Genomic DNA, 12,687 nt, shown 5'->3' with positions numbered 1-12,687 from the left:
CCTGCCACTGCTTCAGCATTCGTCCCTGGGAGGAACCAAGGAGACCAAGGGAAGGGTCAGAACTGTTAACATATTCCTGCCCTGTGCCTGACAACCATATCCTTCTAAACTAAGTAAATCTATTCTTTTATTATCCCTTGCTTGAGCCACTACCTCAAGATCTGAAGTTGGGATGGCTAATGGCAACCTCTTACAAGAGCTCCCCAGGAAAGTCCTATGGCCCCTTACCTGGCACAGAGTAGTACAGCTGTTCCCAGCTGCTAAACACATCTCCTGTCCAGTGGCCAGCATAATGGCCATGGCTAGCAAAAGTAGATCGAGATATCACAAAGGGGCGCTTCCCCCGAATCTTCACCAGGGCACTGTTAAGAGAAAGGCATGTTTGAGAATGAGGTTCTAATTTATTCCCAGGATTGCCATCTGTGACTCTCAGTATGAACCAATATACCTGAAATCCAAACTCTAGCACTTGGATGTTACAGGCTGAGTCTTTACATTATCTCTCCCCTATAATTCATTCTCAAATTCAGGACAACTCCACTCCACAGAAATGTAACCTCAGCCTAAGGGGCACTGGGGCGGCATGTAGAATGCAGGCATTTTTAGGGTTAAGTTAGTTGTACCTAGAGAGGAGAGTATCCTGCATGGTATTTCCTATACTTGTAGGGAATATCTAAGTTCAGTCAGTTCTAACCTGTGATCCCACGTATGATTCATCCTCTACAACATTCTTACATGTAACACTGAGTCACCACACCTCACGGCCTGATTAGTCAGGCAGCTCCATTTTTTAACTTTTTAGGAAAAACAGACCTATCACTTTCCCAACCAACCTGACAACCCAGCTGAACCAGCAGGCAGAACTTTCCAGCCTGAGGCAAGGGGCTGGGCAAGGGTGGACAGCACTGCCCACTTCTCTTCACCCTAGGCCACCTACTTATGGTATTAAAGGGACAAGGAAGAAGCAGAGGGGATGGTAAAGGAGCTGGGGTCAGTGTTTCACGTACTCATGGGAAGCAATGGCTTCAGTCAGTCCATACAGAGAGTGCAGATTGTAGTGGGAAGACAAGTATTGACGGCTGGAGGCACAGATGGTTCCTGCCCTGAGGGTGCCTCCAATCACACCTGCAATGAAAAAGCTAAGGATTCCACCTTGCCTGTTCCTCCCACACGGGGGCAAGTCCAAACTCTTGCCACCTTTGGACACCATCCACCTATCCCTGGTTCCTCTGGTTTTGGTGAAAGCTGAGCCCAAGTCCCCTTTCTATGCAGGGACTTGCTGTTACTGGTCAGTCGTTTCAGTCACGCTCAGTTCTTTGTGACCCCATTTGGGGTTTTCTTGGAAAAGATTCTAGAGTGATTTGCCATTTCCATCTCCAGTTCATTTGACAGATGTGGAAACAGAGGCAAACAGGGTTAAGTGACTTGCTCAGGGTTACATAGGTAGTAAGTACTTGAGGCTGGATTTGAACTCAGGTCTTCCTGAATCCAGGCCTAGTGCCACCTAGCTGACTTCACTCAGGAATTAATACCTACTAAAAACACACTCTGTAGATGAGCAGTTTAAAGCTCTTCCTTTACCTCTCTTTCCCCCTCCTGTGCCTCACTCACTCAGACTACTTTCTACAATTACCCAGGTTATCCAACATTGGTTAAACTCAGTTTGCAGCTGGGTGGGGCAGTGGATAAGAGTCAACATGACTGAAATGACCAAACAACCACAATCTGCCAGATGGACAGGGCCTGGGTACCTAAGGATCCTCAGCTGGGGCAGAGAGGGAAGGTGATTACCTGGCACATAAGGAGGATTTTCTAGATCGTTGTTGGGGCAACCTTCCACAGAGCCTATTACAAAGTTAGACGGCTCATTCATGTCCTGGAAAGAAAGAACAGCTTTAGGAAGCACTACGACAGCTACCTAGGGATGGGAAGATAGTGGGGAGGGTCAGGGGGTGTGTAGGGCAGGGATAACTAATGCAGACACTAAAGCAATTAGCAGTTGAGAGCAATGAAGGGGGTGGAAAAGGAGAAAAGGTCACGCCCCTTACAATCCACATGCCATCAAAGGGGATTTCAGCATGGAACTCCTCCACCATGTCATACCACCAGTCCTGGGTATGGGGGTTGGTGAAATCAGGGAAAGCAGTTTCCCCAGGCCAAACCTGGAAAGCAGAGGAGACAGAAACGATGGGAGGTGCTCCAAGCCTCAGCTCCTTTGATTGAAGTCAGGCCCCCAAGTCTTCAACCGCCCCTGGCTTAGGAGGAGCCACAGTATTTCACAGGCAATGTCTAAGTCAGCACAAAACTGCTCCGCCTCCAGCCTCATGAAGAAAGGCCCCAATCCCTTTAAATAGCACCATGTTACTTATACCAGCCCAGGCAGGGACTTCATTCTTCTTCTATCCTCAACGGCATCTGCCACAGTGCCTCCCATCTAAGAAGAGCTCAGTAAGTATTCACTGAATGAATGACTGCGTGTCACCAGGGATGCTATAACAATAGCTATTTTGCATTTAGTACTTTAAGGCTTTCGAAGCTCTTTATACGCTATCTTATCTAATGTGAGCCTCACAACAACCCTATGAGGAAAGTGCTATTGTTGTCCCATTTTATAGACGAGGAAACGGAGGTCACCCATGCTCATGTAGCAAGTGCCTAAAGCAGGATTTGAATTCAGGTCTTTCTGACCCAAGCCCTAAACTCTATCCACTAACTGTACAGACTGCTTGGAAGTTGTCTAGACATCTGAACTGGGAGTCCAGACTACAGGAAAGTTCTCCCAGACTCTGCACTTTTCATGAAGTAACTTCACCCACTTAGCTTACAATTTATCCTGAATGTGGTAGTTCACTTGACTGCTTGACCTGACATCTTTAAAGGGCTGCACAGAGTCCTTTTAAAGGAAGGGACAAAGTAACATCAAACGAGGTACTATGGGTCTAGAGAGGGCAAGTTATTCACTCCATATGTGCAGCACAGATAAGAGTTCAATCTCTGGGCCTGGACTTAATAGTTTTCTCTCCAAATCTGTGCCCTTCAAGAAATGGATCCCCTGTATTAGGGGACCAGGGTTGTTTGCTAAATACAGGTTATGACTCAGATTTCCATACTACATCACTGTGTGTATTAACATCTAAATATTCTAGTCTTCTTTCTATACCACCACGCTCCTTCCCGTTGACCTCATGTTCTACTCCACTGCTGCCCCCATTCCAGCTTTCACCTTTCCAATCAGAGGCTGCCCTGTCTCATTGGTGATGAACACTCCTCTCTTCAGGCCTTCATCATAGGGTCTGTAGCTCCCGGGAGGACCAGAGCTGCTGATAGCTGGATCCTGATGGAGACAGAAAGAGGGTAACTCATTTCACACGGATGTAATGGAGAAGAGTCAGAAGTCTTCACGTTGGTGAACTGGTCTCTCCAAACCTCTTCCTCTCCCTTCTGAAATGGCAGCCTTTAAGTCAGAACTCAGGGGGATCAACACCATGACTTGCCTCTCAGCCGCAAGGTATTTGAAAGTAGTCATCTAAGGTATGATGCATTTATTCATACACCAGTGGAGGTTATTAATGGTGGTTGGTACTATAAAAGGCCTTTTCATTTGATTTCTACAACAACCCTAATTATTCCCATGTTACATATGAGAAAACTGAACAGGGAAGTGAAAATGACTTGCTCAGAGTCACACAGCTGATAACAGGATGTGAGCCTCAGTCTTAGTGACTCCAAATCTAGCACTCTCTCCATTGTGCTATCTTGCTTGGTCTTCCTGACCAGAGACAGGAAATTAGCTATAATCACAATGGGAAACCTGAGGTCTCAAGCACAAAGGTAATTCCAAGTACAATAGCCAAAGCCAGAACCCAAGGCCCTTGACATCAGGCCAGGGTTGAGATTCTAGGCTCTGGGTGACCCCTGATCAGTTGTACTGCCCTGTCAACAAGATTATTACCAGCACATTGTGCTTGGGCCACCAGCAACAGCCCAAGGCAACCTGGAAGTAGAAGGAAATTGAGGGGAGAGTGATGGTATTTGGAGGCTATATCTCAATCAATTTCTGTATCATCCAGTGCTTTAAAAAAATTCTCCTTTTCTGGGGGCAGAGCCAAGATGGCGGAGTGAAAGCAGTGACTTGCTTGAGCTCTCCTCCAAACCCCTCCAAACACTCATAAAAAATGGCTCTAAACAAATTCTGAAGCAGCAGAACCCACAAAAAGACAGAGTGAAACAAATTTCCAGCCCAAGACAACCTGGATGATGGATCAGAAAGGTGTATTGCGCCGGGCTGGGAGCGCAGCGCAGGCCGCAGCAAACCTGGAGCAGGCCTCAGAGGACTGAATCTCGGGCAGCTGTGGTGGTTTCCAGATTCCTCAATTCACAAATGCCAAAGACAACTTAGAAGGTCAGTGGGAAAAGTCTGTTTCTGTAGGTGCTGAGAAAGGAAGGCGGGGTTTCAGCTCCATTCCCCAAGAGCGTGGCCCTGGAGGGGGGGCAGCTGCTTCCCAAGCTTCCAGCGGACAGACTGAGGGGAAATCCAGTGGCTGATCAGAGAGGGACTGCAGGGATCTCTTTGCCAGTGCTGAGGCAGGAATCTCTTGCTTTGCCCGTGTGTGGATCTGGGTCACAGTTCTGGGCAGCGGTGCTGGGGTGAGGAGGAATGCTGGTGTGGTAGAGCTTGGAGTGGCTGTGGAGAGGAACCCTTCCTCACATTTATAGGACAGAAAGGAATACTTGTGGTCACAGGCCAGGAAAGGAGTAAACACCTCATCCCTTATCATACCACCTTGGAAGAACTGAAAATTTACAGGTCCCTACAAGTATCTCTGAAAACAGCTGTACAAACCCCTGAAGCTTGGGACAATACATTCTCCACATTGGAAGCAGACTCTTACCTTAACAAAGAGTTTAAAACTCAAGTAATTGGCTGGGATCATGAGCAAGCAGCACAAAAAGAGTCAAACCATAGAATCTTACTTTGGTGAAAAAGAAGATCAAAACATACAACCAGAAGAAGACAACAAAGTCAAAGCTCCTACATCCAAAGCCTCCAAGAAAAATATGAATCAGTCCCAGACCTTGGAAGGGCTCAAAAGGGATTTTGAGAAGTAAGGGAAGTAGAGGAAAAACTGAGAGTGATGCAAGAAAATCATGAAAAACAAGTTAACAGCCTGCTAAAGGAGACCCCAAAAAATACTGAAGAAAATAACACCTTAAAAAATAGCCTAACCCAAATAGCAAAAGAGGTCCAAAAAGCCAATGAGGAGAAGAATGCCCTAAAAAGAAAAATTGGCCAAATGGAAAAGGAAGTCCAAAAGCTTACTGAAGAAAACACTTCCTTAAAAATTAGAATAGAGCAATTGGAAGCTAGTGACTTTATGAGAAATCACGACACAGTAGAACAAGTCCAAAAGAATGAAAAATTAGAAAACAATGTGAAATATCTCATTGGAAAAACAACTGACCTGGAAAATAGATCCAGGAGAGACAATTTAAAAATTATTGGACTATCTGAAAGCCATGATCCAAAAAAGAGCCTAGACGTCATCTTTCAAGAAATTATCAAGGAAAACTGCCCTGATATATTAGAACCAGAGGGCAAAACAGAAATGGAAAGAATCCACAGATCTCCTCCTGAAAGAGATCCCCAAAGGAAAACTATTATTATATTATAGCCAAATTCCAGAGTTCCCAGGTCAAGGAAAAAATATTACAAACTGCCAGAAGGAAACAGTTCAAGTATGGTGGAAACACAATTAGGATAACACAAGATTTAGCAGCTTCTACATTAAAGGACCACAGGGCATGGAATATAATATTCCGGAGGGCAAAGGAGATAGGATTACAACCAAGAATCACCTAGCCAGCAAAACTGAGTATAATCCTTCAGGGGAAACAATGGTCATTCAGTGAAATAGAGGACTTTTAAGCATTCTTGATGAAAAGACCAGAGCTGAATAGAAAATTTGACTTTCAAATACAAGACTCCAAGTGGAACATGAAGAGGTAAACAGGAAAGAGAAATCATAAGAGACTTATTAAGATTGAACTGTTTACATTCCTGCATGGAAAGATGATATTTATAACTCATGAGACCTTTGTCAATATTAGGGTAGTTGGAGGGAAAAAATTATATGTATGTATATGTAGATAGATAGATAGAGGGCACAGGGTGAGTTGAAGATTAAGGGGTCATATCTGGAGAATAAAATTAAGGGATGAGAGAGGATGATACTCAGAGAAGAAGAAAGGGAGAGGTAGAATGGGGTAAACTATCTCACAAAAAAAAACAGAAAAGAAAAGTCTCTTACAGTGGAGGGGAAACGGGGGAAGGTGAGAGAGAGAATGAGTAAATCTTATTCTCATAGGATTTGGCTTAAGGAGGGAATAACAAACACATTCAACTGGGTATGGAAATCTGTCTTACTCTACAGGAAAATAGGGGGAGAAGGGGACAAGAGAGCAGGGGGATGATAGAGAGGAGGGAAGACTGGGAAAGGGAGTAATCAGAAGTAAATACTTCTGAGGAGGGACAGGGTCAAAAGAAAGAATAGAATAAATGGGAGGGCAGGATAGGATTAAGGGAAATAGAGTTAGTTTTTCACTACACGTCTACTATGGATGTGTTTTGCATAACTGCATCATATACAACCTATATTAAGTTGCTTGCCTTTTCATTGAGGCTGGGTGGGGAGGGAGGAAGAGAGAAAATTTGAAACCTAAAGTTTTAAAAACATATGTTTAAAAAAAAAATGTTTTCACATGCTACTGGGAAATAAGAAATACAGGAAATGGGGTACAGAAGTCTAACCTGCCCTACAGGAAAATAGAAACGGAAGGGGATAAGAGAAGGGGAGAGAGATAGAAGAGAGGACAGACTAGGGGAAGGGATATTCAGAATGCGTGCCATCTTGGGTGGGAGGAGGGGGCAGATGGGGTATAAATTTGGAATTCAAAAACCTGTGGGAGTGAATGTTGAAAGCTAAAAATAAATAAATTTATATTAAAAAAAATAAAAAAATAAAAAATTCTCCTTTTCTCCATTACTCATTCTCCACTAGAAAGGAAGAAAGAGAAGAGTTCATGTCTATCCAAGTGAGATACTCTGATAAAAAGCTTAGTGGTATGAAAAGGCTGAAATGATTTACTAACATGAGGTTTTTGGAGAGATCAGAGATTTCATCAGTCTAGAGCATGGATGGGGAGCCTGTGGCCTTGAGACCACATGTGGCCCTCTAGGATAAAACCTCTTATTTGTCCTGTAAAGTTTGGATTCAGTCAAAGAGTCACACTTGAGGGCCTGGAGAGCCACATGTGGCCTCAAGGCCACAGGTTCCCCACCCCTGGACTCTAGATAATCAAAAGTTACATTACAGGCATACACATACTTCACTTACACAACAGACAACTTCCTGAAAAGTTACATGTGAAGTCAAGATACTGTAATTCAAATAATATTTAAAGAATAGGAAAGCTTGATTATAAAACCATTATGAGCTTAATCAGTTTTACATGCAAGAAAGTACCCCAAAGAACACTGACTTCTATTTCCTCCTCTGTCAAGAGAAAAGTTGGAGGGATTGGAAAGATGATCTCTATGATCCTTTCCAACTCTGAAATTCTATGGACCTGGGTACACTTTCCACAGCATAGAGGACAAGGACTGATGCCCTATCTGGAAGCACATGCCTTATTCTGTCAATTCTCTTGGCGCTAGGGAACTGGGAAAAGTGCAGTTGTTTTTTGGTTCCCTGAGGCTTATTCCCTTCCCTCTACACCCCTGAATCCTCCTTCATGGAGGTTACAGGGAAAAGTTATAACAGCTAAAAACAGCTTAGCAGATTCTGGAGGTTTTGTAATCCTTAAGCAGTGTTTCAAAACTCTGTAAATCCTGGAAAAGTTTTTCCTAAACTGTGATTAGTGAAACTTGCTGTTTGAGGTAAAAAAAGATCATGATTTTATTTTGAGTTGTCTAATGGATCATGATAATCCATTGATAAATCAATAATCCACCATCTGAGAGAAATGTCACAAGCTACTCAGAGAAAATGTGATACTGGTGGGAAGTCAGCATTGGGAAAAGCTGAGAGGACAATTTTAGCCTCAGTCTAAGATGGGATCCTCCTGGCTCAGTTCCCCCATTATGTTCCTTTGAAAAGGAATGTTACCCACTTGGCTATTCTTAAGACCAGCTATGAGGTAGATTTGATACGACATAGTTGGAAAACTGATTTATTTGAATACAAACAGAGCTAAGGATGTTTTACCCTGTCATTTGGGCCCTGCAGTCTTTTCTGTCATATTTATGTCTTCCAGACTACAGGTCATTCACCTACAGTTGACAGCAAATAGCAGGTACCAGCCAATGTCCCCTGATGGCTCCCCAAATGCAGCCTGTGCTCAGTTCCCATCAACCTCCTCTCTGGGACCCCCTCGAGGCAAGGAGAGCTCTTTGCCCCTTGCCAGCAGGAAGCAGTTTCAGAAGCCCTTTGCCCCTTACCCCAAAAGAATTTGGGTCCCATTTCTTCGAAGTGGGAATGGTGAGGATGGGATCTGGACACCAAAAAAGGAAAAAACCTGGACTCTCCACATGGCCAAATCTCTGGTGTTCACCTGAAGCTATAATCCTATCAACTGATTTTATCACCTAAGCCCAATCTCCCAATTCTGTTACATAACCCTCCATTGTCTATTACTTCCAGATGGCCCCCAGCTACTTCCTATCCTTAATCCTCTCTAGACTCCATTCCCTTGGCCTGTTCACCCCAAACTACCTGGCCACTCCTAGATCCCTCTCACAGTCTTTCTGTATATAAGGTCCATCTTGTCTCCATTAAGATGCTCAGATTTTTACAATCTAGCCAACAGCTCACTAATGTTCAGACTCCTTAATAGTCTGCCCAATATGACAGATGTTCTAATAAACTTTGTCTTTGGCTGAAAAAAAAAAGAAAATACTATAACAAAATTTTTAACTAATTCACAAAATTTTTAATTAGGCATTTTTGCTTAAAGTGAGATACGTTTGTACTACATTTCTTTAAATTTACTGCAGTTCTCCATTCTCAGATCTAAGGTTACTGTGATCGTGGGAAGAAGTACATGAGTTCTGTAAGGGTTTGCAGATTTCTGGACAGCTCTGCAAGGTAGTGATAGGTGTGGTACAGAGTTGTAGTCTCTGCCTTTGAGGAATTAATATTCTAAAAATGATTTGAGGAAGAGGGCTGGAATAATATATCTCCAAAATGTTGTATGCAACATCTAAAAGGACATGTAACAGTGGGAAAAGTGCTGGATTTGGGAGACCTGGGTTTGAATTCCAGTTCTATTTTATAATATCTGGATATTAAAGATGACGACACTAGGCAAATCACTTAAATGCTCTAGTCCTCAAATTTCCCTAGCCATAAAATGAAGGGGTTGGACTAAATGACCTCTAAGAACCTTTCCAGCTCTATAGCTATGCTGTTATGTTTAATAAATGGCTCAGTGATGATGATGAAATGGTAAGAAAGAGAAACTAGAAACCTGGGCATTTCCCATTCTTAAAGGGGATGTTTAGAAAGGATGTGTAGGTCTAAGTGCTGAGGATGAGGCACTGAGGGGCGGGGGGAAGGAAGGGAGGATATATGAGGAGAAGAGACAGAACTCACCACAATTAAGATGTACCGCCGGCCACTCTGATGAAACTCCTGCACCATGGCTGAATAGTCTGAGAAGTTGTCCTTGTTGAAAGTGAAGTCCCTCCTGGCATCCATATAATCTATGTCATTCCACTGGACATCCTACAGCAAAACCGTGGTAGTCCAGTTTGCTGGGGGTGCTAGTGAAACAACTTCCCCGTCCTGTATTATTACCTCTACCACCAGCAGCCTACTTTGGGGGTTCCTATAGATTCTTCATCATTTCCTTCTACCCCAAGACAACCATGAGAACCCAGCAGAGGACTTACTAGGGGAAAGTTAGCTGCTGTCATGTTCTTTACCACCTGTCGAGTGACAGTGGTGGAGGAGTAGCCCCATCGGCACAGGTGGAAGCCCAGGCCCCAATAAGGCGGCATAAACGGGTATCCTGCAAAGCAACAGCAAAACTTCACTGCATCTGGGCAGGCAGCTAAGTGGTACAGTAGACAGAAAGGAAAGAGGAGCAGAGGACTGAAAACTTCCCCTCCAAGCCTTCCCACTCTGCACTGCGTTATCAGCTTGAACAGCGTGTGAGCCTGCTACCTCAACTAAGGTGAGCGCAGGAGACATGTCTTGTCCTTAGAACACAAAATCAAGTAAAGGGGTGGAAGTGTAATAAGAAAACAACAACCTAGACTCCTCAGGTTATGCTGAATGAACCTCCAAAAGACCAAGTTTCCCTTTGCCCTTGATGATTAGTGGTAGTCAGAGAGCTGGCAGTCACTCCAAGAACCCTGTTTTTGCAGCCTACTAGGAGCAACATAATAAAGGAACTAAAATACCCCACGCCCAGTGTTAGAACTCTTATAAACACTGGAATCTCCCGTCTACCTAGAGTCTCCTGATGTTGATCTGTGCTGGGGGAAGATGGAGGACTCTCAATGACTATTTCTACCGGGCTTTTATAAAAAGGACTGGGGAAGACAGGGAGCCTAGAGAGAAGGCCCTACCAACAACTTCCAAGTACTGCTGAACCACATTCTTTGGCTCTGGTCCCAGGAAGACGTAGAAGTCCAGTATGCCTCCTATTGCCCTCCAGGTCAGGGCAGGTCTTGGCTGTAATACTACATCTGTAAAGGAAAGCAATCTTAAGGATTTAGCAAGCACCTGGAGACCAGTTCCCTCAGAGGGGAAGAGTCTCCATTTCACACCTCGCACCTTAGACTTCATACCTTATAGTGCCCCTGAAGCCATGGTCGTCATGTACTGACTTTCTTGAGCAAAAAACTGAAAAACTCATGAGGAGAAAAGCAGAAATACAGGGAAGAAAGAGTAAGAGGGTGATGTGAATTTCATTGGCCTTGGTGATCTGTTAGGTAAGCTCAATTTTTTGCTCTCTTCCTGGATGGGATGAGGAATAAAGGAACAGGAATGGCCAGTCCCTGAGTGTCCCCAGCACATCCAAAACTCCAAACCTCACCCCTACTCCTGGGTGGAAGGTGATCCCACACACAGAGTATAGAAATGATACTGAAACACATAACACTTACTAGCTGTGTGACCCTGGGCAAGTCACTTAACCCCATTGCCTACCATAAATAAATAAAATGAAATTTAAAGAAATAGAAATGATACTGAGCAGTACAATCCTCTTATAATAAAGAAATAATAAATATACACACACACACACACACATATATATATAACATATATAAAATATAAAAAATATAAAGGACCTTCTCTTATAAATGCCCCGAAGCACTTCATACATATATTCTTATTGATCTTCAGCATCATAAGGCAACTAGTTGGGAATAGGAAGGTTCATATTCAATTGACAAAAGAAAATGGGGCAGAGAGGGATGAGCTGGCCAATATGAACAAATAGTGATGGAGTTAGGAAGGGAAGCTGAGAAATATAACTCCTGCTCCAATGCACCAGAAACATTACTAAGGAGTGGGTAGGCATATAATTCTAAGTTTTTCCCACCCAGAGATAGACAGGCCATGGGTACGACAGAAAGGGTTCTGGCTATGGAACTGGAGGACCAGGTTTGAGTCCCAGCTCTGCTACTTAATGCCTATGTGACCTTGGGCAAGTCATTTACATTGGCTTTAGTTTCTTCATCTGTAAAACTGGTGGAAGGGGCGGGGTTGGACTAGATTAGTTCTTAACCTTTTTTGGGTCATGGATTGCTTTGGTAATCTGGTGAAATCTGTGGGCTCTTCTCCCAGAATAATGTTTTTAAATGCATAAGATACGAAGGATTACAAAGGAAACCAATCATATTGAAATAGCTATAAAATATTTTTAAAAAGCCCACTAGAAATAAAAAAATGTGAACCCTAGGTTAAGAACCCCTGGAGAGATGATCTGAAGCCCTCAATTACTTACCCATGGCATTGCTGTTCAGCAGAAAGATCCCATGAGCCAACCCTCCATCCTCCAGGCATAGGTAGAAAGGGTGGGAACCATAAAGATTACCCGTGGGCTAGGATGGAGAAGAAGTTGTCAATATTAGCTCTCACCTAACCAAATTCTGCTCAAGTCCTGAAATCCCATCTTCTCCCCCTCAACTAATTATTAAAGTGATTGTGATTACCACTTCACCAAATGGAGCTATACTCTCATGACATATATGGGCAATGTACTTGTTTAAAAACAGGAAAGCAATGGAGACATGATACATAGTATCATGATTATAAAGAGTGTCTTCTGATATTATAAACAAAAATTAGGAGAGCAAGGAACAGTTTACCTGTCAGATGTATGGAGAATGGAGGAATTTATGACCAAACAATTGATAGAGAACATTATGAAATGCAAAATGGATAACTTTGATTATACAAAAATATTAAAGTTTCTGTACAAAGCCAATGCAACCAAGATTAGAAGAGAAGCAGAAAGCTGGGAAACAATTTTTACCGCCAGTGTCTCCGATAAAGGCCTTACTTTCAAAATATATAGAGAACTGAGTCAAACTTATAAGAATACAGTGATTCCCCAACTGATAAATGGTCAAAGGATATGAGTAGGCAGTTTTCAGATGAAGAAATTAAAGCTATC

The 12,687-nt window shown here is 43.2% G+C and overlaps 1 protein-coding gene across 1 annotated transcript in view; it reads right to left on the bottom strand.

Moving 5' to 3' along the window:
* The window catches only part of GAA (alpha glucosidase), a 49,382-nt gene that overhangs the window by 19,110 nt on the left and 17,585 nt on the right, over window positions 1–12,687 (bottom strand). The window contains 9 exon segments of the mRNA XM_021000778.2: window positions 229–362; window positions 1,008–1,125; window positions 1,792–1,876; window positions 2,049–2,162; window positions 3,224–3,334; window positions 9,651–9,782; window positions 9,950–10,068; window positions 10,631–10,750; window positions 12,016–12,112. Of these exon segments, the coding sequence (XP_020856437.1) occupies window positions 229–362; window positions 1,008–1,125; window positions 1,792–1,876; window positions 2,049–2,162; window positions 3,224–3,334; window positions 9,651–9,782; window positions 9,950–10,068; window positions 10,631–10,750; window positions 12,016–12,112 (1,030 nt within the window).

Source organism: Phascolarctos cinereus, unplaced genomic scaffold (genome assembly GCF_003287225.1).
Source record: "Phascolarctos cinereus isolate Bilbo 61053 unplaced genomic scaffold, phaCin_HiC Scaffold_5;HRSCAF=322, whole genome shotgun sequence".
In the NCBI taxonomy this organism is placed as follows: Eukaryota; Metazoa; Chordata; class Mammalia; order Diprotodontia; family Phascolarctidae; genus Phascolarctos; species Phascolarctos cinereus.
Note: the sequence above shows the minus strand (reverse complement) of the source record. Positions and strands in the feature narration are given on the sequence as shown.